The sequence below is a fragment of the Psammomys obesus genome, unplaced genomic scaffold (genome assembly GCF_907164565.1).
Source record: "Psammomys obesus unplaced genomic scaffold, mPsaObe1.curated_primary_1811, whole genome shotgun sequence".
Classification (NCBI taxonomy): domain Eukaryota; kingdom Metazoa; phylum Chordata; class Mammalia; order Rodentia; family Muridae; genus Psammomys; species Psammomys obesus.
In genome coordinates, this window is record NW_026587382.1 from 1,709,277 (window position 1) to 1,733,913 (window position 24,637).

General features: G+C 47.8%; 1 protein-coding gene across 1 annotated transcript; it reads right to left on the minus strand.

Moving 5' to 3' along the window:
* Positions 1–5,446: 5,446 nt before the first annotated feature.
* Lix1l (limb and CNS expressed 1 like) lies at positions 5,447–23,439 on the minus strand. The gene is made up of 6 exons (XM_055603835.1): positions 23,065–23,439; positions 12,014–12,177; positions 8,323–8,463; positions 6,912–7,007; positions 6,245–6,322; positions 5,447–5,820 (listed from the first exon to the last, which is right to left on the minus strand). The coding sequence occupies exons 1-6, from the start codon at positions 23,360–23,362 to the stop codon at positions 5,578–5,580; spliced, it is 1,020 nt and encodes a 339-aa protein (XP_055459810.1). The 5' UTR covers positions 23,363–23,439; the 3' UTR covers positions 5,447–5,577.
* Positions 23,440–24,637: the final 1,198 nt, after the last annotated feature.

The window sequence follows — 24,637 nt, forward strand, 5'->3', positions numbered from 1 at the left end:
TTGTTGGTCTGTTGTTTTTTATTTTATTTTTAAGGCAGGGTCTTACTATGTAACCTTGGCTGCCCTGGCACTCCTGGGTAGACCAGGCTAGCTTATTGATCCCCCTCTGCAGTTGCTTTTACCTGTGGTGTACTCTTCTCATCTCAGGGATTTTGCAACTTTCAGTTCCCAGGGCCAGGAGTGTAGCTTAGGTAGAGCACATGCCGGGCCAGCCTGCATCCCAATGCTGTCCCTCCACTTCTTTGGCATGGGTGGCTCAGCTTCATCCTTCGGGTTTCAGTACTGTCACCTGAAAGCAGTTTTACTATCCTCTTTTCCTGTTTCCTTCTTAGAATTTAAAAAAAAGGATGTCTAATTACCTTGTTTTGTTTCTAACAATTATTGATTATATTCCCCTTTAGGATGTAATCCTTACAGTAAAGATGCTTTTTAAAAAAAACGTATATTTTTAAATTTTTATGTGCATTAGTGTTTTGCCTGCATAGATGTCTGTGTGAGAGTGTTGGATCCTGGAGTTACAGACAGTTGTGAGCTGCCATGTGGGTGCCGGGAATTGAACCCAGGTCCTCTGGGAGATCAGCCAATGCTCTTAATTGCTGAGCCAGCTCTCTAGCCCTGTATTTGTAATTATCTCCAAAACTTGTGCCTGGCACCTGTCCCATGTTAAAGAAGAAATGAATGAACGTGAAATGTTAGAATGAAAAGGAATGCTGTATGTTTAAAGTTATGTGACTACGAAATAAATGTGCAAATGGCAGCATAGGATCATATTGCCATGCTAAAAATTTTGCTGTTTAATCCTAAAATAAGAAATTTCTCTTCTTCAAATATTTTGAGTACTCATGATTTTTTTTTTTTTTTTTAAGATTTATTTATGTATTTGAGACAAGGTCTCACTATGTAGTCCCAACTGGCCTGAAATGCAATATGGACTAAGCTGGCCTTAAACTAACAAAGATCTCAGCATGGACCACCTTGACCTGCTTTTGTGTGTGTGTGTGTCTGTGTGGTGGTATTGGACCTAAATACAGTTTTCTGAAGAGTTCAGAAAAGGATGTCAGATCCCCTGGAGCTGGAGTTTCAGGCTGTTGTGAACTGTCCAGTATAGAGGCTTGGAGCCCAACTCTGGTCCTTCCCAAGGGCAGCCAAGTTCTTAGCCTCTGAGCCATCTTGCCTTCTGCCCTGTACTTGTGATTTGAAACATTTGGAAATATGCCCCCCCCCATCCTCTAAATTATTTTTTGCTTGGCATTTTTTTTCTTAACCAGATTTTAAAACAAATTTACTCTAAAAGGACATTTTAATCACACTTCTATAAACAGAAAAGCAAGACTTTCTACAGTAAATTTGAACAACACTGGGTGTGTTGGCCCATGCCTGTGATCCCAGCACTCTGGGAGGCAGAGGCAGGCATATCTCTGTGAGTTCATGGTCAACCTGGTCTACAAAGTGAGTCCAGGACAGCTACACAGAGCCTTGTGTAGTTATGCAAGACTATACAGAGAAACCCTGTCTTGGCAGGGGGAGGGGAGGAGAAAGGTGTTTTGCCTACCATGCACAAAGCCCTGTGTTAGTCCCCCGGACCACAGAAAACCAAGCATGGTTATGCATGCCTGTTATCCCAGCATTCAGCCAGGAGGCTCCAAAGTTCAGCAGAAGTTTATCAGCTACACTGAGAGTTCAAGGCCAGCTTGGGACACTTGAGAGTGTGGGTTTTGTGGGTTTCTTTTTTTAATCGTCTATCTACCACCTAAAATCATTTCAGCTGACACCAAGAGCTTGTTGAGGAATGCAATGTTGAATCTTCATGGAACAAGCATTTATTTGAACACCAGAGAGTCGGAGAGAAGTCAGGATAGCTCCTGGGCTTCCATCCCACGTCCAGTTTGTACTCTCATTTTATACTCCAAAGCCACAAATGGGGCAGGTGAGCAAGATGCAGGCAGTCAGGTTGTTAGGGGCAACCACCCATTGTTTCGGCTATTTCTCATTGTGTTCAGAGAGCAAGTGAAGTCATGCTTGACAAATAGGCAGAGCAAGCAGTGCTGTAAGTCACTGCCAAATCAGAGTCTAATAGTTGGCTCTTCTAACTTACTCCACATACGCTCACAGATCAACCTTTGGGAACTGCTGTTACGGGTAAGTACAGCTACACGACAGTTTAAGCAAGCGAGTAGAGCAGTCACAAAGGGAGAATGACAGGAATGAACGCAGGGCTCAGTTAGGAAGGTGTTGCAGTGGTCCACTTCCTGTGTTGAGGAAGGACTGAATGGAGCAGAGAACAAGGACAGACAGACTGGAGTGCATGTAGAATGCACACTCAGCAGGCAGTGACTAACTGGATGATGATGGGGAAGAGCCGAGGGTGGACCTCCAATTTCTGCCCTAAATAACTTAGGTAAATAATGATTCTGTAACAGATGTTGAGGAGGAACAAGCGTGGAGAAATGGGTTTCATCATGGAGTTCACAGTGTTTCTGTCATGTCTGGATGGTGACGGCCAATATGTAGAAATACAGATATAAGGGCCCCAAATAAGTTGAAGCGAAAGAAAGAATTGAGAATTGTATGTGTATACGTAGTTTAGAGCACCATAGTGCAAATGAGCCTGAGAACGGGCCATGGGCAAATCCAGCCACTTAAGTATTTGGAGAAGGGAGGAAAGCTGCGGCCCTGCAGCCTCAGGACCATTTCACAGCATGAGGCAGCATTAGAGCTCTGGTAACTGCTTCCGTCATCATGGCAGGATGTGACACAGGCTTGCAATTCCAGATTCTGGCAGCAGAGGCAGAAGGGTTGGTGCAAGTTTCAGGCCATCCTTGTGTACATAGCAAGTTCTAGGCCATCTATGACTCCATGAGAAGACTGTCTCAAAAAATCAAACAGAAAAAGAAAGAAAGAAAGAAAGCAACATCAGACTTAGTGGTCCTGGCCTCAGCACTTGGGAAGAGGAGGTGTAAGGATTAAGTATTCAAGGCCAGCTTCGGATACATAACAAGTTGGAAGCCAACCTCGGCTACAGGAGATGCTGTCACAGGGGGGAAAAATCATTCTGGCTTACCAGACCAGCAAAAAACAAAAAAACATTTTTAATTGTGTAAAATTTCACATATAAAATACATAGAAAGTACCAGAAAGATAACTAAAATCTTTAACAGCAAAAGTGGACAGAACATTTTTTCTCATGTTCTTTGGAGTCTTGGTTTTTTGTTGTTGTTGTTTGGCTTTTTTTTTTTTTTTTTGAGAAAAATGATAAATCCAGGAGGTACAAGGACAATTCTTCCCAAAATTCATAATCCTTAAGACATCTTACACAAAGAAAGAAGCAGGGAAGAAACTGGAGGATTCGAAGCTCCTGGGCTACAGATACCCATTTAACAGGCTTCACCAATCATGTCATGTGGGAGCCTCTGTTCAGGCCCAGCATGTTTTATGAAATAAAGAGACAGGCTAACTGAAGGAACCAAAGAACTCTTTTCCAAGTACCGACACTGTTGTAACTGGACTCTCTACCCCGATCCTGTGGATCTTTGTCCCAAGGTGATTTCAAAAGCAAGAAAGCTACTTTTCACCTTGCTCCCACGCAGTCAGCTAACTGATCTGATCTACTTCCTTCCCTCTCCCCTCCAAGTCTCCTACTGCCCCCCCCCATGCCCTTTGTGCAACAGAGATGAAACAGGCCCCACGTGCCAGGCAGGCTCTACTGCTAAGCTCTGGCCCCAGCCCTGTCTTTACTTTTTGTTTTTGAGACAGTCTTCCTAAATTACCCAGGTTACCCCTGAACTCACTCTAGGTGGGGTGGGTCTTGACTTTCCAGTCTTCTTGCCTCAGCCTCTAGGATAGCTGGGATTACAGACCTGCACCACCAGACCCAGTAAAAGCAAACTGTAATCATTAAATGAGAAATTGAATTTAGTAGATTAAAATGTCCCAAATTGGCCAGACCTGGTGATGCACATCTGTAATCCCAGCAGATTGCAGGGAGGCAGAAGCAAGCAGATCTCTAGGAGTTCAAGGCCAGCCTGATCTACAACGTGAGTCCAGGATAGCCAAGGCTACACAGAGAAACACTGTCTCAAAAAAACGAAAGAAAAAGTCCCAAATTGTAGAGAGTACACTGAACAATAGTAGAGATCACAGAGTTGGGGACGTGGAGCCCACTATATACACCCTCCAAGGTACAGAGCTCTGCCTGGCTTCCAGGTCGTTTCTCCTTTCACACACAACTAGTGAGTTCTCCTTCCTCTCCTGCAGGCTTTCCTGATTCCACATAGGAAGAATCATATTCTCATCCAAGTTTCATCTACCCATGTTCCCACAGTCCATGTGGAGGAAAAGAAGAAACAGGAAATGAGAATCTAAGGCGTGCACAACGCAGTGGGCAAGGGAGAACCATGGTTCTCACTAAACAGATCAGATACAGTTTCTAAAGAACAAAATGCTTCTAATTACTGAAGGAAAGATTAATGCAGGGGGCTGGTGTTCCATTGTAATCCTAGCCTGTGGAGGGTCTGAGGCCAGCCTGGGCTACAAAAACAAAATGAAGTGGAAAAGGTCTGTGTGTGTGTCTTTACTAAGAATGGTGAGTAGGAGAGAAGTGACACCAGGGAATGGTGAAAGCTGTAACCCTCTCCCTCGGACCTCCAGAAATCTAGACTGCTACAAGGGAATGATGAGCCCAGAAGTGATTTAGGTAGTGCCGCTCACCACCGTATGAACTGGGTTTATGATTCTCTTGTTCTTAGGTGGTTTCTCAGGAGTTATTACAAAATAAAACCCAGGGGAGGCATGGTGAGCCAGGCCTACGATCTCAGCAGGAAGACTACCGAAAGTCTGGAGCCCTCCTAGTCTACAGAATGAGTTCCAGGCCACAGTAAGACGTCTCACAGAACAAAAAGAAGCCAGATTCCCTATTCCTTCTGGATACGGTAGGGAAACCCCCGAATGAAGGACATTTAGAGGCAAAGATGGAGCAAGGTGAGCAGCAGTATCCAGAGGTCCGCCTCAACCAAAAGCAGACGCTCCCGCCCTAGTTCAGTTTGGGAGAAAGTAGGAATTTGGGTGAGGCTGAAGCACATACTCCTCGCTCTGACTGTCATTTATATGTGGGAGGAGAGGGATTTGAGACAGGACCTTCCACACTGCAGCCCACACTGGTCCGGAGCTCCTGTAGTCCAGGCTGGCCCCAGACTGCCAGCAGTACTGTGCAGAGATGGCGGCCACGAGTCATCACACCTGTCTGCTGTTTTAAAAGACAGATGACCGCGCAGCAGGTTGTGCCGTGCTGCTGAAGTGACTTGTTTCAGCAGTACATGTTAGTGACTGGTTAATCTGAGTGTACAAGAGCTAGCCAAGCTCTAAAAGGCAATAGTGGCCTTTCAAAACTAACGCCCTCCCCAAACCGGAAGTTAGAAAAGGGATCTCTTAGCAAACAGGGATCCAGGTGTAGAATTTATACATATATATCTATATTTTAAAGTATAAAATTGAGAAAGTATATACAGAAATCATCCTACGTCTTAGAAAGGAGACATACAAAATCAGGGCCCAAAGAGCATGGTGAGTAGGGGCGGGAGCTCAGCAGCTGGAGGAATGCATGTTGCCCAGCTGCCCGGCGGCCAGCATGAGGATGTCTTTCTTCTCCTTGTGGAAGCGCAGCTCCTTGCCTGCCAGCCGGGCTTCATCCAGCTCCCGCTCAGTGGAGGCCAGCTCTCTTGACAGTGCTCCTGGCACGCTCTGCTCCCGGCTCACCCAGTCCAGAGCCATCTGGTGGCGGATATCATCATCCAGGGCCCGATGTGAATAATGAGCCAATACCTCCTAGTCAGGGAGAGGAGCACAGAGATCACTTTGTTTTGTTTTGAGACAGGGTCTCACTAGGTAGTACGAGCTAACAGGGAACTAGCTAGCACTCGGAGATCTGCCTCCTAAGTGGTGGGATCAAAGGTATAATCTACCCAGCCCAGCTCAACCAGCGAGTTTCTTAAGGGAAACTTCATGATGGAGAAACAAGGCAAAAAGACCACAGTAACATTCAAACAGCAAGAATACAAGAGCAGGCCAGATGCCTGCAGGAGGCAGAGGCAGGCACATCTCTGAGTTCTAGCGCTACACAGAGAAACCCTGTCTCCAAAAGCAAAAACAGAAGACAAAAGAATGCAAAAGCAAAGAGGATGCTGGAATAAGGGCTTCAATAGTCCGTAGCTGAGGGGGATAAAAAGCCCTTTTTCCTCAGCTGACTTACCTGCCGAGAGCACTGTCTTTCCCTCATGGCCTTCAGGCTGCCATTCCAGTGCAGCAGCTGAAAAACTGTCATTAGCTCCTGAGGGAAGAAGATAACAAATACCAGTGTGGAGGCTATTTTTGTTTGTCAACTTGATAACTTCTAGAATTAACTAAAACCCAGGCTGCTGGGTACGCCTGTGAGGGATTTTGCTTGATTGGATCCTTTGAGGCGGGAACACACACACACCTTTATATCTGGGCCACACCTTGTAGCAGCCTATATAAAGGACATGGAAGGAGGAAGATTCTGGAATACTGGAGACAAGCTGAGACATCAAGCCTTGCGGACTGAATAACTACTGGATTCTGGGAGACAGCCATTGTTGGAAAAGTCAGACCACAGCCTATCGGCCACTAATGAACTGTATGTGTGCGTCCTATCGGTCTTTTTCTCTGGAGGATCCTGACTGCTACAGGAGAGTGATTTTAGGTCAGGGTACTGTATCAGTCACAGGGAGCACTTCTCACAAATCATATGTGTGGAGGCATCCAATCACCAACTCAGGTGTGCTGCCCCGGGGTAAGCGAGCTGGCTGTGCTGCGAAAATCTTCCTGCCGTCTCTCCGTGAATAAAGAGGTAAAGATTAGTGGGTGGCATCACACTCTCCGCAAAAGTGGGGCTGTACCTGGAACTCCAGCATTGACTTGCCCTTGTTGGATTCCAGCATGAATCGGAAAGCACCAATCCCTGTGTTGGGGTTGTCCGCTTCCTCTCTGTTACCCTGGTAACAGGCAAGAAAAAGACAGGTAGAATTCAGTCAGTGCTATCTAACAGGCCTTAGTCACATGATTATGCATGTGTGTGCACACCTCTAGAGGCCAAAGGCTGAGCTCAAGTGTTAGTCCTCAGGAGCCCTGAGCCCCTCCTTTGAGATGGAGCGCTGTTTGTCTGAGGCCCGACAACTAAGCTCCCTAGGGCTCAGGGCCTGCACACACGTGAGCTCCCACACCATGTTAACTGGGTTTGGGGTTCAAACTAAGGCTCTCCTGCTTGCAAGGCCAATGCTTTTCCTAACTCATCCCAGCACTTCATGAGCCACATAGCTAATTATTTTAAGATTGTTTTAGTGTGTGTGTGTGTGTGTGTGTGTGTGGTTTGTGGATGGCAGCAGAGGCCAGAGGAAGGCAGCAGGTCCCCTTGGAGCTGCAGTTACAGGCAGCCTGCCTGATGTTGGGAACTGAGCTCTAGAAACGAGTGCTCTTAGCTGCTCAGCCATTTTTCTAGCTCCCACATGTTTAATTTTAAATTTTCCGGTTGTCACACTAAGATAAAAATAAATAGGTTAAGAGCGTATTCTGTGTGTGTACACTAGCGTGGAGGCCGGAGACTGATTTGGGGGGGTCCCCCCATTTTAATTTTGCTTCGTTTCATTTTTGAGACAGTTTCACTTTGTAGTTCTGGCTGTCCTAGAACTCACTCTGTAGACCAGGCTGGATTTAGCTTCCTGAGTGCTGGGATTAAAGGTGTGTGTCATCCCTGCCTAGCGATAGAGAATTTTATTATTTTTATTTCTTTGTTTGAGGTTCTCTCTATGGCCCTGATTATGCTGGAACTCATATGACTGTCATTATAAAAATACTTTTTAATTCCACAAAGCTTGAATTAAAAGTATCTAGATAACAAAAAACCACAAACAGACAAATCAATAAACATAAACAAATACAGAATTAAAGACAGACATGGAGCAAATCACACACACACACAAAATGAATAAAGCAAAAAGAATAGAAATGCAGACAGAAGGGTTGCAGCCATGGTTCTGTGGTTATGAGCACTGGCTACTCTCCCAAATGACCAAGGTCCAATCCCCAGCACCCACATAGCTCAGAACCACCTAGAACTCCAATCCCAGGGGTTGGATGCTCATCTGCCTTCTGGGCACCGCATGTGTGTGGTACATAGACAAACATGTAGGCAAAACACCCATGTACACAAAACAATAAAATAAGAAATGTGGAGAGAAAAGAAGGAAAATGCATGGGTTCACTGCTTTCCCCATCCCCCACTCGCCCTCCTTCCATTTTCAAGTTCCTTACGTTGAAAGATGCCAGGGCCTCTGAGACACTCTTCTCAATAAACTCATCAGTAATTCTTCGGGACGGGTGTTCATTAAACACGGAGTTCATTAGGGCAATCTTTGCAGCACTTCGCCGGGCCTCAGCTTTTGTGGGGCAAAACTAGGCAGGGGAGAAAGAGTGAGAATATATACACGTGTGCATCTAAGCAGGAGGAAGAAACAGCAGGAAGGATGAGGCTGAGGAGGAAGACATTTGGACACCATGGATGAATCAGTTGCGTTCATCACACTTTCCGAAGCTTCACTGAAAAATGGCTGGGGTGTTTGGAAACATAATTTTGACTCAACATCCTGAAGTCATTAAAGAGTTAGAGATGACTAGCTCATACTAAATTGAATGCAGAGCTAGGAAGGCTGCTGAAGTCAGCGGATAACCATAAGACATGGAAAATGCTTCTATTGAAACTGTCAGCAGACTAATTACTCAGAAGCAGCTTCTCAGCAAGGGTCTCGAATTCTAGATAACCCAAGACTGAAACAAGGCTGTGGCCTGTTAGAAGCAGCCATCTGGGATTCTTGTACTTTGCTCTTAGCTAAACTCTTAGCATTTTCTGTAGCAAACCAAAGGAGCTACCGCGGTAGGGTCTGACGATGTCTATTTTACCCACAGTAGATGCAAGGAAGATGGTCGCTAAGAGAAGGGATGCTGACTGAGGAGAGCAAGGGAAACAAGTTGTTTTTAAGCAGTAACCAACACACTATCAGGGCAGTTCTGATGTTCACAGTATTCTGCTATAACTAGTCTTTATCAGGTGCCTCTATACCTGTCATTCACAGTTAAGGGGAGCAGTGTAGCTTTCTGGTTTTTTTGAGACAAGGTCTCTGTAGCCCTGGCTGTTCTGGAACTCACTATGTAGACCAGGCTGGCCTTGAACACACAGAGATCCCTCTGCTTCCTGAGTGCTGGGATTGAAGGTGTGAGTCACCATATTAACCTGGGGTTTCAGTTTTCAAAGGGAGTGTGGGAAATGTCACTCAACTGTCATTGATTTCTCCTAACTTCCTTTAGTGAGCAGTTCCCTCAGAGAAAGCATATGGAGCTTGAGGGCTTTTTGTTTCTTTAGTTTCTCTATTTCTCCATTATTTCCAGCCTGCTAACCACTTACTTTATCCCATAAAGTCTACTACTGAAAAAGTCATCCGTGAAGAAAACCACCAGGAAAATTTCACCTGCCAGAGTGGACATAAAATAATAAGCTAAAAGAGGCCAAGAACAGATAATTTGACTTTCAGAAAATAACAAGTCAAAGTGCAATAATGGTTTCTTTCTGACCCAGGATGAGAAGGAGCCATGTTATTCAGTAAAGAAAAGGGTGTGTGCACAGTGAAAGCCAGAAGCTAGGTCCCAGACTCTAGAGTCCACATGTCTCCTGAGTCCAGCCTCGGAACACCAGAGATGGGGTCCCCACAGCGGGCTGGCTGGCAAGACCAGCCATGTTTGCCAAGTGGCTGAGACTCCGAGACGATGTTTCCCCGCATCAACCTCAGGACTCCACATGCACGTGTGTACCCGGCACACGTGTGCACAGCACATACATGAAAACAGAAAACTAAGTGTAAACCTTAGTCAGACCGAAATCTCTTTATCTGATATGTCTCAAGCATTGAGCCAAACCACTTAGTCATCTGATTTAAAACAAAGCTTTCATGCCAGGCGTGGTGGCGTACACCTTTAGCCCCAGCGCTCCAAGGCAGAGGCAGGCAGATGTCCATGGGTTCAGGGTGAGCCTGTTGTGCATAGTGAGTCCAGGACAGCCAGGACTAGAGACCCTGTCTATGAATGAATGAATGAATGAACAAGGTTTCCTTAGAGCTTTCTGTTTGAGGCAAGAGCTGAGCTACAGTGACTTTTATAAATGCAACAGATAAATTGTCATTTATTTGTGGCCTCAGAGTGGCAGGTTTTTAATTCTGAACAAGACAGAACAAGGTTTTAAGGCCCTGGGTTCAACCCTATGTGTATGTACACACATATACACAGAGCAGAAAAAAGACCCAGTCGGAACTGTTGGAGAGACCATCAGTAATGATACAGTGTAAGTCATGTGATGGGGAAGCCCAAGGTGCTGTGGAAACAGAAGGGCTTTGACCTTAGCTAAAGGTAACACAAGCACATAAAAACTATTATCTTCTTTAAATTCCCATCCAGACTCTTAAGATGACATTTGGAAGGCTGCCTTTCTGTCTGAAAAGGAAAAAAAAAAAAAAAATCAATTCCTGATATAGCTACAGCTATATAAAAATCTTAAAGATTTTTATAAGTCTGTTTTTTGTTTTGTTTTTTGTGCACCTAAGCTCTTGTGTGTGTGTGTGTGTGTGTGTGTGTGTGTGTGTGTGCACGCGCGCACGCGTGTGTGTCAGTGGAGGCCAGAAAAGAGTGTCAGATTCCCCTGTAGTTGGAGATACAAGTGGTTGTGAGCTGTCTGCTGTGACTGCTGGGATCTCAACTTGGCCAGCTGAAAGAGCAGCCAGTGCTCTTCATGACTGAACCATCCCCTCATACTCTGTAATTTCTCACTTTCCTGTAAAAGTGATTACTCTTTTCTCCATTGTCAGTCACTCATATCTGTATAGAACCTTAGCAATAGGAAAACCTTAGAACCAAAGTCACCCAGGGGCGAGGGCTGTAGCTCAGTTGTAGAGTGTTTGCCTGGTATGCAGGAGGCCCTAGGATCAGCCCGCAAGCACTACATAAATAGGGCCTGATAGAGCTATGCCAATAATTCCAGCACTTGGGAGATGGAGGCAGGAGGGGTCATACGAAATCCTGTCTTTAAAAAGAAGGAGGAGGAGAAGGGAGGGAGGGAGGAAGGGAAGAAGTAGGGAGGGAAGAAGGGAAGGAGGAGAGGATGGAGCACTTCTTGCTCTTTAGAGGACTGAGAACCACATCACGAGATTTACAATCCCCTGTAACCCCAGCCCCGGGGGATGTACTATCATCTTCAGCTTCCAGTGGCACCTGCACTGACACGTTCCCCCAACACACACACAGGCATACACATGTAATTAAAAATAAAATCAGAGCCAGGGGGTGGTGGCAGCACTCAGAGACAAAGACAGGCAGGTCTCTGAGCTTGAGGCCAGCCTAGTCTCCGAAGTGAGTTCTAGGACAGCCAGGGTTGTCACAGAGAAACCCTGTCTCAAAAATCAAATAATAATAATAATAAATTAAATCAGAGATGGAGATATGGCTCAGTGGTTGGGAGCACTGGCTGCTCTTCCACAGGACTTGGGTTTGATTCCCAGCACCCACATAGCAGCTCAGAACCATCTGGTACTTCAGTTCCAGGGCATCTGGGCACTCCACAGATGTACTACACAGGCACACAAGCTGGCAAAACACATAAAGAAGAAATGAAGTTGGAATGCGCCATGGAAGCCAGATTAATGCACGGGTTGGGAGCTGGGCGTCTGAGACAGTAAGACAGAACATCATTTGATAGTTGAAACGAGTTTGAGTTGAGGGCTGAAACAAAGTGTGCTGAGTGAAGAGGCTCCTCTGTGACCTCATGAGCCTCAGACGCTTGTCAAAGGATTTGCCCGGAGTGAGTTAGCCCTTAACTATGTGACATCAGGCAGAGGTAATAGCCAAAGTAATAGAGTCCTTATTAGCTCTTACACACTTATCCTTAACACCTTGCAACTCTTACCTGGAAACTCCCAAAGCAGCTTCCCCCCGGCAGAGTGACATAGCAGACGTAGGGAGGGCTATTGGAAGGAACCATCTCATAGACCACCAGAGCCCCATTCTTCAAGTCTGCGCCCCGGGACTGCTTCATCTGCCAGAATTCCTGCAGGGCCTCCACCACATTCACTGCAAGAGAGGCAGGCAGCTCAGCACAGAGAACAGCTTGGAGGGCACTGGACCTCAGGTGTCCACCCCAACCTGCTTGCTCCTCGTCATTACTTAAAAACATGTATCAGTAATCAGATAAACGGAACGCAGATAGTACACAGATAAATCAGCACGCCAAAGATGGGCTTCCCTCCTAGCTATGGGGCTGTGGCCTTACATGCAGTCGGGTAAATAAATGTGATCGTGGAAAACGGGGACAGTTAAAGGCTTCTGGATGTGCTGTAACCGAAAATGAGTTCAAACTCAACTGTGAAACGAACCCAGGGTGTTTCTGACAGTGCAGCGGCGATGCCGCCTTGGTGCTTCACGCTGCCACGGAGACGACCGAAATCGTCTGCTCAGATTGGAGCACAGCATGAGTTGTGTCTCTGGGACAAAGTTTCCAGATCTTACGAAAGTGTAATAGTTTAATTATAGAAAAAAAAAAAAAAGACTTAATATTTTCCCATCACCATGTCCCAGAATGTAAAGGTCAAATTAGTGCATTTTTGGATTATTTATTTCCTTTTATGTATATGCGTGTTTGGCCTCATGGAGGCCTGAGCACCACACCTGTGGGGGCTGGTGGAGGGTCAGAAGCACATAGCAGATCCACTGGAACTGGAGTTCGGGTGGTTGAGGGACACCATGTAGGTGCTGGAAACCCAACCCGGGCCTGGTCAGCCATCTCCCTATCCCCACAATGTTTGCTTTTAAAAAAGCAATAGATAGAACAGATAGAGCCAGAGATAGAGAGAGATAGGGGGTGGCCACCAAGATGACTCTGTTTAAGCCTGGAAAATAGTTCCATTCCTGAAATCCATGTAAAGGAAGAGAACGGACCCCCTGGAATTGTTCTCTGACCTCCATGAATGCCATGACTGAGCACCATACACACCTCAAAATAAATAAATAAATGAATAAATAAATAAGCACAATTTTAATTCTTATGTGAATTTTGGCATGTGATTAAAACAGTTTTCTTTTTTAAAGACACCATGTGTGTGCAGGAGCCTATGGAACCAGGAAAGGGCATCGAGTCCCCCGAACTGGAGTTGCGAACTTCAGCCCAGGGCATAGCTGTCGACAATTTCTGAAATGGCCCTACACTACTTAGAGTGTTCTGTACTAGCCACTAAGCAAAGCAGCATCCTCAGTATTGATGCTGATAGTCAAAGTGTTAATAAACTTTGACAACGTTGACGGTGCTCGACATCCACAGATCAGAGGCTCAGCCAAGGTTTACTTCATTAAGAAATAAATATAAGCAAATAAATGTTAAAAGAAATAAAAATATTGGGTGGTGGTGGCGCACGCCTTAATCCCAGCACTCGGAAGGCAGAGGCAGGCAGGTCTTTCAGATGGAGGCCAGCCTGGTCTTCAGAGCAGGTTCCTGGGCAGCCAGGGCTACACAGAGAAACCCCATCTTAAAGAAAACCAACAAATAAAAACATCCACACACAAAAACAAGTACATCTACCTCATAATAAATGGGACAATTATATGTATAGTAAAGAACTTTTATTCTGCATTTGTGTGTCTGCGTGTCTGTGTGTGACTGAAGGTGTGCACTCGTCACAACACACGTGATCAATCTAGCTATCACCCTTGTATCGGCCTTGATGAGGCAGGGCTTCTTGGTCGTCACTGCCAGGCCACATAGCTGGTCTGCGAGCTTCCTGGGATGTTGTCTCCATCACCGTCTTGCCACAGGTGCGGCGCCCACCTTTCCACGAGTTCTTCAAATCTAAACTCTGGTCCTCACACTAGTGTGATAACTACTCTACCCACGGAGCCACCTCCTAAACCTAAAGAGCTGTTTGAACATTTACTTCTGGTTTACTAGCAGGAAATGTTTGGTTTGTACAGCTATTTTTATATCCCTGTATTCCCGATGTCACAGGACACTAAGAACCCCTGCGTTATCCTTTGACTGGTGCTGGAGACCAAACTGCAGGCAGTTTCCAAGATTAGCCAGCACTTACTTCTGTGGGGTAAAGTACAACCTGCCGGCTGGGACAATGACACCCATGACAGAGGAAACAGTTCCCATAGTCAGTCATTCCCATAGGCGCTTTACCCACTAATCATGACAACCTTATGAGGCAGGTCCTTTCATCATAGAGCTGACGTATAAGACACAGAAGGGTTAAATAACTATGCCAGGGCTGGAGAGATGGCTCAGGGGTTAAGCACACTGGCTCCTCTTCCAGAGGACTAGGGTTCTATTGCCCACACGTTGGCTCATAGTAGTCTATAGCAGTAGTTCCCTGGGATCCGGTGCCACCTTCTGGCCTCCACAGGCACACGGGTGACACACAGACTTATGCACAGGCAAAATACCCACACATAACATACAAATAATTCCAGCGTCTTCTTTCTGAAGGCTATGAACTAGTGAACCCGCAGGCCATGGGAGGAAAAGCAGGCTCAGCTGGGTGTGGTGGCACACACCTGGAATCCCAGCACTTGGGAAGCTGAGGCAGAAGTCTAAGGCTGCGCTGCCTAGTTTATGTCAACTTGGCACAAGGTAGGATCCTCTGGAGAGAAGGGATAGGAATGGAGAAAATGTCTCCACAGGACTGGCCTGTCGGCAAATCTATAGGGCATTTTCTTGATTGACAATTTGTGTCTGAGAGTCCATCCATTGCGGGTGGGGCCACTCCTGGGCAGGTGGTCCTGAGCTGTATAAGAAAGAAGGCCTCACAAGCCATGTGGACCAATCCAGTGAGCAACACTCCTCCATGGCCTCTGCATCAGCTCCTGCCTCCGGGGTCCTGATAGGTTCGTGCTTGTCAATTTGACTACACATCTAGAATTGAGTAAAAATTAAAAAATGGAGAGTGCCCAGTGAGAGATATTTTTAAAGTATTTTATTTGATGTGCACTGATGTTTTGCCTGCATGTATGTCTGTGTAAGGGTGTTGGATCTTGGAGTTACAGCCAGTTGTGAGCTGCTCTGTGGGTGCTGGGAATTGAACCTGGGTCCTCTGGAAGAACTGTCAGTACTCTTCACAACTGAGCCATCTGTCCACCAACAACTCCTTTTGCTGTGTTTTTCCTTCACTGGCATTACAGCCTACGTCTTTGGGATTCCAGCATCTATTCAAGACTAGCTGAGACATCCAGCCTCATGGACTGAGCAACTTCTGGATTCTTGGACTTGGCATTCATAGCCAGCCACTGTTTGATTAGCTGAACCACAGCCAATCATTCTAATAAATCCCCTAGAGAGACAGATAGACAGATAGACTCATTCATTCATTCATTCATTCATTCATTCATTCTATAAGCTTTGTTACTCTAGAGAACCCTGACTAATAAATGCCTTGACTTCCCTCAGTGACAGACTGTAATGTGGAACTGTAAGCTGAAATAAACCCTTTCCTCCCTGAGTTGCTTTTGGTCACGCTGTTTTATGACAGCAATGAAAACCCTAAGAGAAGGGGAGGGGCTAGGAGGATGGTTCTTGTGGATAAAGCAATCGCTGTGCAGTCATGAGGACCCGGGTTTGGACCCCTAGCACCCATGTGAAAGCCGGTACGATGAGGCACATGTGTAACCCTGGTGCTGGGGACGGGGGAGTTGGGTGCAGACAGGTCCCTGGGCTCACTGGCCAACCAGCCTAGACAGAAAAAGGAGCTCTAGGCTCAGCGAGAGACCCCGTCTCACGAACAGGGAAGATGCTGGAAGATGCCCCTGGCCTCATGACACACACGTGGGAGTGCACCAGCGCACACACCATCATGTGTACACACATTAACAAAACTCTGGTTATCTTAGTTTCATGGTCACATAATTTTGTTTTTAATTTGTTCCCTGTGGGCCACTTCCCAGGACCATGTTTGCAGGGAGAGGGATGCAATGATTCCCACAAGACAGTGCAAGCTTGCTGCCAGCATAGGGGTTCACACCTCTGTTCCCAGCAGTCACAAGGCTGAGGCGACAGGACTGCCTCAAGACTGAGGCCAGCAGGGGAGGCACTGGACACAGTGAATTCCAAGAAAGCCTGGGCTACTGCGAGTGGGACCTTGTCTCACAAAATTAATGATGATGATGACAAAGGTAAATAAAAAGAACAAGCTCACTTGGCACTTATTTTAAAATGGAACGTTCCTCTGTCATGATGCGACCCACAGCCTGTGCAAGCATCCACCTGAGCCTTCGGCATCAGATGTAGGGAGAAGAATGCTGAGGTTCCTGCTTCTGGCTGTGCCGAGTCACAAAGTCCATTATCTTGGATTCAGAAATCCTGTGACTTCCAGCATTTGTTAAATAGAAACCTGCTAACTTACTAGCTGTAAGCAGGTAACATAAAACTCCAGGTATGACACAGTATTCTAGAGCACTCCCTGGTGTTTGGGCTCAGTCATCCAACAAATATCTTACTGGTGTCTGCTCTGTGACTGTGAGCTAGACTCTGGGCCGAGAGAAGGGCTCCCTTTCTTTTGGGCTACATCGTAAAGATGGGGAAAGGCATCAGCCACATAATCTCAAGTGTTGGAGACAGCTGCAACTCTGAGAAGTGTTACAGTGTTTTCAAGGGGTTTGGGATTGGTTGGTTGATTGGTTGGTCGGTTGCTCCATTCTTTGGTTGGTTTTGTTTTTTGAGACAGGATCTCACTGTGTAGTATCGCAGACCTGCCTGCCCTCTGTGCCCCCTGTTCCCCCTGTGCCGGGATGAGTGGTGTGCACCACCACATTGAGCCCTCGTTCAGTGGTAAGATCAAAAAAGCTACCTTGAGGGGTGATGCCTAGGCTAAGCATGATCAGGCAAAGGGTAAGAGAATGGTTCTGGTGTAAAGAATTCTGGGTAGAAAGGCTCTGAGAGGGCAGGAGGCATAGCAAACACCAGATAAAAGACCACTGTGGCCAGAGAAAGGTGAAGACATGAGAAATGCGGGATGTAGCCGCCAAATGAGGCAGTGGCCAGAGTGAGCCTGGCCTTGTTAGAGTGAGAGTCGACACAATGCATTTGACATAGAAAGGGGAATCTGGCTAGTTCAGCTTTGGAATGCATCGCTGGCTCCGGGGCTCCACGCTTTTCAAAAGGCTTCAACTGGAGCCTCCTCAGTCATCACACATGCCTTCCAGTACCTTGCAACACGACCACTCCCCCACTCCCAATCACCACAAGACTCATCCATTTCTTCATAGCGTGTTAGTTTGGGTCTGCCAAGAAGATGCTAAGATGAGGTGAACACGGAGATTTATTGGAGAGGTGGGAGGAGGAAGGGACAGCCTTCAGGGCACAGTGACGGACTGATATATGGAAGACAGGGAAGAAATGAGGCTTAGGTTTGAGACTTGAGCTGCAATGTAGTTCCAAGAAAGGTTTGGCCAAGCCAAGAAATCTTTACGTTGAAGGAATCCCTTATCTCACCCCATGTGTGAACATTACCATCCCTGTTGCGCTGGGACAGGAGTTATGGTCTGTGTGAGAATGTGGTGACGGACCTAGAAGGGGCAGGGCCCGGGTGGTAAGCCAGTTCTGCTCCTGAAGAGGGGACAAGCAAAATTCAGGATAGAAAGAAAAACACACAGCCTTGGTTGCAAACTAAAACAAGCCCTCAGGCAGCAGCCGGTGTGGAAGGCAGCAGGAGCCCTTCCTCATACCCCACATGTAGCTGACTTGACAGAGGTTCACTCTTCTTTCAGGAGATTGCACGAAAGGAAAGGCTCCCTTGCCCATCCTTGGGCTTGGCAAGGCTCTTCAAAAGTTGCTCCTGCCCAGAGAGCTTCACTATCTTTGTTCTCTCCATTGAGATCTTTTCAGCCCCCTCTGAGACAGTGACAGCTCCCCTAACATGCGAACAACAGGGAAATAATGGAGTGGAAGAGGAGGGGAGGCAGCCATGGGGAAGGGCCTAAGCAAAAGCTTATGCCTGTCCCACATTCAGATACACCAGTCACAAGCATAGAGTACAGGACTTTTTTTTTTTTTAATGATTACTCAAAGTCAGAAATTGGAGCTAATTCCAGTAATAGTGAGTATGAAATGAGAGACTGGGGGAAAGGGTTTTAGGTATTTGTTTTTGCTGCAGGTTTTTTTTTTCTTGCTTTCTTTCCTTTTCTTTCTGTCTTTCTTTCTTTCTTTGCCATCAACTGTGATCTACATTTGAAAATGCTCATAGAGTGACACCCACAGTGTCTCTGTGAATAGGGGAAGCTGGAGCCCAGCTAGCTCAGCTAGAACTAAGGAAGGGCAAACAGCCCGCTGCAGGGCTCAAAGCATCATGAACTAGATACCCTAAGGCCAAGGTTCTTTCCATTTTGGGAAACCTAACCCAAGATCTAGTCTATGTCTGAGCTTCAAAGGGCACCCTAAAACTCACAAACAAGTCTACATGTGTGCACTGTGTGAGTTTGTACACGGATAAGTGAGCAGCCCATAGGTTTTTTGTTTTGTTGGTGGTGTTTGGTTCACTGTTTTGTTTTGTGAGACAGGGTTTCTCTGCATAACCCTGGCTCTCCTAGAATTATCTCTGTAGACCAGGCTGGCCTGGAACTCAGAGGTCCACCTGCCTCTGCCTCCCAAGTGATGGGATTAAAGGCATGTGCCACTGCTGCCAAGAAGTTTGGGTTTTTTTTTGGGGGGGGAGGGGTGTTTTTTTAAACATATTTTCAATGAGGAATAGTGTACATAATGGTTTATATAAGATATTTGAAGAAGTGCTATAAACAAAACATATGTTTGACAGATGCAATGCTTTGTGGGAGTTACTGACAGATGCTGGGTTGAGATAAAGACCAAAGTAGTGGGGTTGGAGAGGTGGCTCAGAGGTTAAGAGCACTGGCTACTCTTCCGAAGGTCCTGAGTTCAGTTGTTAGGAGTGTGTGTTCAGCATCCTTAAAGGTGTGGTCCAAGCTCTACGCTCCCCTTCCCTTAGCTCCTCAAAAAAACCAGGAGGCTACAGAAATTTTACATCATAAGAATGAAAAGCAGGTCTGGCAGGCAAGCAGAAACACACACACACACACACACACACACACACACACACACACTATACTGGTATCACAGAGAGGCAGAAAGTGGATCTGTTTGAGTCTGAGGCTAGCCCGATCTATAGTATGAGTTCCAGGACAGCTAGAGCTATACAAGTAAGAGCCTTTCTCAAAAAAATAAAAATAAAACTAATTTTAAAAAGAAGCTGTGAGGGGAAGCCGAGAGCTGACAGAATACAGAAGCTGAGAAGGAGCAGTGTGGGCATGATCGGGATTCAGGGATGTCGCTGCCGCCAGACACTGCAGAGCTCGAAGGAGACTAGGCTTTCCGGCAGGGCCCCGCTAACACCCACTTGACCCAGTGACGGATGCTGACATTTGGCTCCTGGAACCCTAAAGGAACACACTGCTTCTGTTGTTATAGCCCAGGTTGGCCTCAAGCTCCCCATGTGGGCAGGGACGGCTGTGAATCCCATGCTCCTTCCATCCCCCACGTGAGAACACAGACATGCCCTACCACACCCACTTCATTGCTGCTGTCTTCAGCAGCACAAATCTGTGACACTCTGCTATGACAGCAACAAGAAATTAACAAATGTTTCCAGAAATTGAAAACACGACTGTCTACGATTATAATAGAGTCTATGATTGTAATGACAAAGAGTAGCTAAGCAGAAAATATTACACAAATCTCATTTATTTGGGGGCTGGAGAGATGGTTCACTGATTTAAAGAACTTGTTCTTGTTCCAGAGGAACCAGGTTCAATTCCTAGTCCCACACAGTGGCTCAAAACCATCTGTAACTCCAGTCCCTGGGGATCCAACACCCTCTTCTAAAACCTTGTGGGCACCAGGCATGCACACAGCACACAGCCACAGGCAGGCAAAAAACACCCACATACATAAAAAAGTACAAAATGAAGACAAGTGCTATGAAACCCATTTTGCAAAAAGCATACAGCCTAAGAAACAGAGCAGAAGTGACAGAGCCAGGATTAGGAAATAGAATTCTTTCGGCTCCAGGACAAGCCCTCTCCCACACTGCACCGTTAGGCCTCACACAGGCTCTGCAGTGGACTACACTGTGGAGGCTACACGGCTACACTGGGCCTTGTTCGCCACTGCATCCTCTGAGCAGTAATTATTTGTTAAATGAATAAATGGAGCATAGGAGGCATAAAAAGAGTAAGCCATGCCGCCAAGATCGCCCTGCCACTGCATGGCAGGGCCTGCGAGGTGATTTGAGATCCAACAGCAAGCCAGGCAGGATGGCGCATGCTCACAGTCCCAGCAGTCGGGAAATCTAAGCGGGGGAGTCAGCATGAATGCAAAACCCTGAACTACACGGGGAGTTCCATGTCGGCCTGGCCTACATAGCATGACCTTATCTCAAAACCAAACACAACAAAATAGACAGCTCGGTAGCGTGAGACTTTTGAGCAGGTGCGGGTAGCGGAATGGGAGCGAGGACTAAGCTACAGCCGAGGGGCAGCAACAGAAGAGAGACGTGTGTGCGTGGGGTGCATGCGTGTGTGTGGGGTGTGGGGTGTGTCTGTGATATGTGTGTGGTGAGTGCGTGTGTGTGTGTGTGTGTGTGTGTGTGTGTGCACGGTATGAGGAGGTGTGTGGTGTATGTGTGATGCGTGTGTGCATGTATCTGCGCTGAGATCCAACCCGCAGAGCAGCCAGGAAGAGAATGAAGGCTGTGACTTGGGGATGATGTGTGAGATATTGCCGGATGAAAGAAGGACCTGGATGGAGCCCAAAGTGAGCTGTGCTCAGGGCAATAGAGCCATCCCCTGAATATCACGCCATCAGTCACAAGGGCATATGGGCACCTGCCAGGGGCAGCTTTGCCTATTAATTGAAGCAGAGTAAGTGCTTCCATGTGGTGAAGGACTTTGAGCCAAATTCTCCTACAGCACTGGCTGGACACCCAGACTGGAAAAGAGAAACTCAAGAATAAGAAGACTGTGGTGGGAGGTGGGGAGCCTGAAGAAGGGACTCACCACAGCGTCTGAAGCCTGACGGTTCTGTCAGCATGATCCCTTTGTTCCTTCATCCTTTCTAGGGAAACTAAAAAGGTTTTCCAGACACCCAGTTTAGAAGCCAAAGCAGAGGCTCTTCAGGGCAGAGAAGCATAGGTGAGGAAAGAGGGTACATTTCGCCATAACGTTGATAAAACAGTTTCCACGAGGAACTCTTCAAACTTAGGGTAGCTGCTTCTGGCTACTACTACACCCCCAGGCAAAACGTTGCCCTCGGAATTGAGTGAAAGACCTGGGCAGTTCTATTGTATAGCTCTGTTAACCTAGGACCTGATCTGGGAAGTCTCTTGTATCCCCGGTGCCCTACAGAGTCTCAGCCGTGGCTGGAGTTCAGACTGGCTAAAGAGCGAAGGGAAGTTAGTAAGTAGTCACAGACTGTCAGGCAGGCAGCAAAGCGCATCTGCCTGTAGTTGTCAGCTCAGAATCATAACTAATCCATAGCCTCACCCTCGAAGAAACTGTTGCTCCCTGAAGTGATGAGCCCCTTCCCGCAAAGGAGCTGGATGTGACAGGCCTCTGAAGCCTGTTCTCTTTTCACTGCAGCTTCCTCAAGGAAGCAAGGAGGGAGGGAGAGAGGGAGAGAGGGAAAGAGGAAGGGAGGGAAAGAGGGAGGGAGGGACAGAGGACAACAGTCTGAAAAGAAAGAAGAAAAAAAGCTGTGCATGGGCGGGAGAGATGGCTCAGTGGTTTAAGAGCACTGTCTGCTCTTCCAAAGGTCATCAGTTCAATTCCCGGCGACCACATGATGGCTAACAACCATCTATAATGTGAACTGATTCCCTCTTCCGGTAGATGTAAAATGCAGATAGAACACTCACACACATAAAATAAACAAATCTTAAAAAAAAAAAAAAAAAGCTGTGCAATTTTTCTCCTATTAAAATAGCAAGGATATAGTTGCTTTTAGACCAAGAAGGTCCTGATCAAGCAAACAAAAGTGATGTGTTGGAAATGCCAGGCTTAAGGTCTGAGTCACACACCCTTCACTGTGCGCTCCTTGTTGTTCCAAACTCTGAATTTGGAACCAGGACTCTGACAGGAAATTGGTTAACGTTGCCTAAACAAAAACAACAAAGAAAATCTTCACATCCCTCTTCCCAGAAATTAGGCATCTTTAAGCTGGAGATTTCTAAGCAAAATAGGGTTTCTGCCTGGCTCGCTTCCACAGAATTTAGCATGGAGAGAGCCAAGGCCTGAGATTTATCCTCAGTTCCTGGGCAGAGGCCAGGAACACAGAGCCAGACAGACAGAGGCCCGAGTTGTGCAGCTCCAAACTAAGACACTAAAATGAGGCACCAAGTCACAGGAAGCTGGCCCGCCTCGACGGTGTGGTCCAGATTCAAAGGAACCCTTAGTGTGAGTGTCTTTTGAAAGCACCACCAAATTCTCCAGCAGATCTGGAAATTTCGTGGCAGGGGGGAGGGGGCGTGTGGATAAGTACGTGAAGAGTTAAGAAGTCGGGTCTGAGGAGACGGAGTAGAGGGATTGCTGAGATCAGAGAGGAGAGACGGAGAAGGGAAGGGAGGAGAAACGCCGTGGGTCTGAGATAAAGGACGGGATCTCACACAATAGGAGCGGGTTCTCAAAGGCAGGGGGACCTTAAAACCGCAAGCCCGCAGGCGTTCTGCGGCTGGCAGAGGAAAAGTTGGGAAGAAAAGAGGACGGCATCTGAAAAAGGGAGTCCCTGGAGAAGACATTAATAACTCAGTGTGTGTGTGTGTGTGTGTGTGTGTGTGTGTGTGTGTGTCCAGAAGGAAACTCCCCTAAAGGAAATGCATGCGAGGCTGGACGCCAAGCGCAGCCACCGGGAGGACGGCGCGAGCCAGGCTCCTGCCCGGAGGGTGTCCCGCAGGGGGCCAGTCCCCCACTCACCTCGGCCGTAGCCCTGCGTGTGTTTGGCGAAGCTCCTCACCACCGCCTCCACCGCCTCGCGCAGCACCGCAGGGCTCCCCGCGGCGCCGGGGGGCAGGGGCAGGCCGGCGGCCCCGGGCAGGAGCAGCGGCGGCGGGGGCGGGGCGGGGGGCGGCGGGGCCGGCGGAGGGCCCGCGGGAGGTGTGGCGGCGCCCGGCGGGGCCCCGGTCACCCCCGGCCGCAGAGCTCGCAGGGTGCCTCTCCCGCCGACGCCGACGCCGACGCCGGGCTGCAGCCGCTGGGCTCGCATCGTCTCCATCCCGGGCGCCGGCGGAGCTGGGCCCCCGAGCCTGCCAGCCTGGCGAGCTAACGGTCCCAGCCACCCCAGTGAGCCAGCCCGGGGACTGAGGGCGGTGCCGGGGTCCAGCTGTCAGTCAAGGGCGGGCGGGCACCAGCCGGATGCCATGCCAATCACTGGTGGAGAGGGAGGGAAGGGGTGGGCCCCGAGACGCCTTAGGCAAATGATCGAGGAAGGCGGAGGCTGCGGGAACCAATTGCAAAGAGGAAAGGCTAAGCCTTGTAAGAGGGAGCGCTTTGGAGCATCTTCGGGAATCCTGTGGTAAACGCTGGAAATCCGGTCAGACCCCTGGGGCGGGGCTAGCAGGAAAAATAGGCCTGGGTGCAAGACTGGAGAGAATCGTAGCTGGAGAGGGTTCGTAGGGATCGTTTGTCTGATCGCTTTACCTTCCGGATGTAGATGCGTTTCGGAGAAGAGATGTGACGGCTCTAAGCTCACAGGCAGTTGGTGGTGGAGCTAAACGGAGTACGATGCCGTCTTTAACGAGAGCATGCTATGGAGTACCCTGTAGTGCAGCCTTATCGCAGGCACAAACCAGATATTATTGTTTTACGAACAAGGAAAGGGATGCTCAGGAAGGTTCGATGCACTCCCCCAAATCAAATGGCTGGATGGCGGGAGGCGGGGGGGTCCAGACGTAAGTGCTGTCATCTTTTCTCTGCCCTACACTTAGGGATGCTTGTCTGATTTCAGCTCTTCACTAAGGCAGTGAGAGGAAGTGTGCTTATCGCCGTACAGAAAGAAGAGCTGGGCTCCGTGCGGAAACCCATCACACTGAGAAATCCACGGCACAGATTGGAGAGGGCGACTCTGATTGTCCCCACACAGACACCCGTGTACACTCACCACATCACCCTTTTGTTAATTGACCATCTCTTCCCCCACCGCCCCGCCGCGCATCCTTAGGTGAAGTTTCTGCCCCACCATCTCTCCTAGGGTGGCTCGGAGATCAAACGCGGGGCGATGAAGGTGAGAAGAAAACGAGCGGGGACACCTGGTGAAATGAAATTAGACCCTGTGGCTTCAAAAAAAAAAGTGTGTGCTCAAGAAATAGGAAGTCTTATGTGCTTACGGAGGACACCTTAAATCGTTAAAGGCCAGACACGCGAGGCAGAGGCAGAGGCAGGTGGATCTCTGTGAGTTCGAGGCCAGCCTGGTCTACGTTGAGAGTTCCAGGACAGCCAGGGCTACACAGAGAAACCCTGTCTAGAAAAACAAAAGGGGGGCAGGCATGAG

Excerpts from the sequence above, each read along its gene's own strand:
- Lix1l (XM_055603835.1), bottom strand. The coding sequence starts at position 23,362 with ATGGAGACGATGCGAGCCCAGCGGCTGCAGCCCGGCGTCGGCGTCGGC. Across the intron at positions 8,464-12,013 it reads GCTGCTTTGGGAGTTTCCAG|TTTTGCCCCACAAAAGCTGA; the intron begins GTAAGAGTTGCA and ends TCCCCTGCCTAG. Across the intron at positions 5,821-6,244 it reads AAAGACAGTGCTCTCGGCAG|GAGGTATTGGCTCATTATTC; the intron begins GTAAGTCAGCTG and ends CTCCCTGACTAG.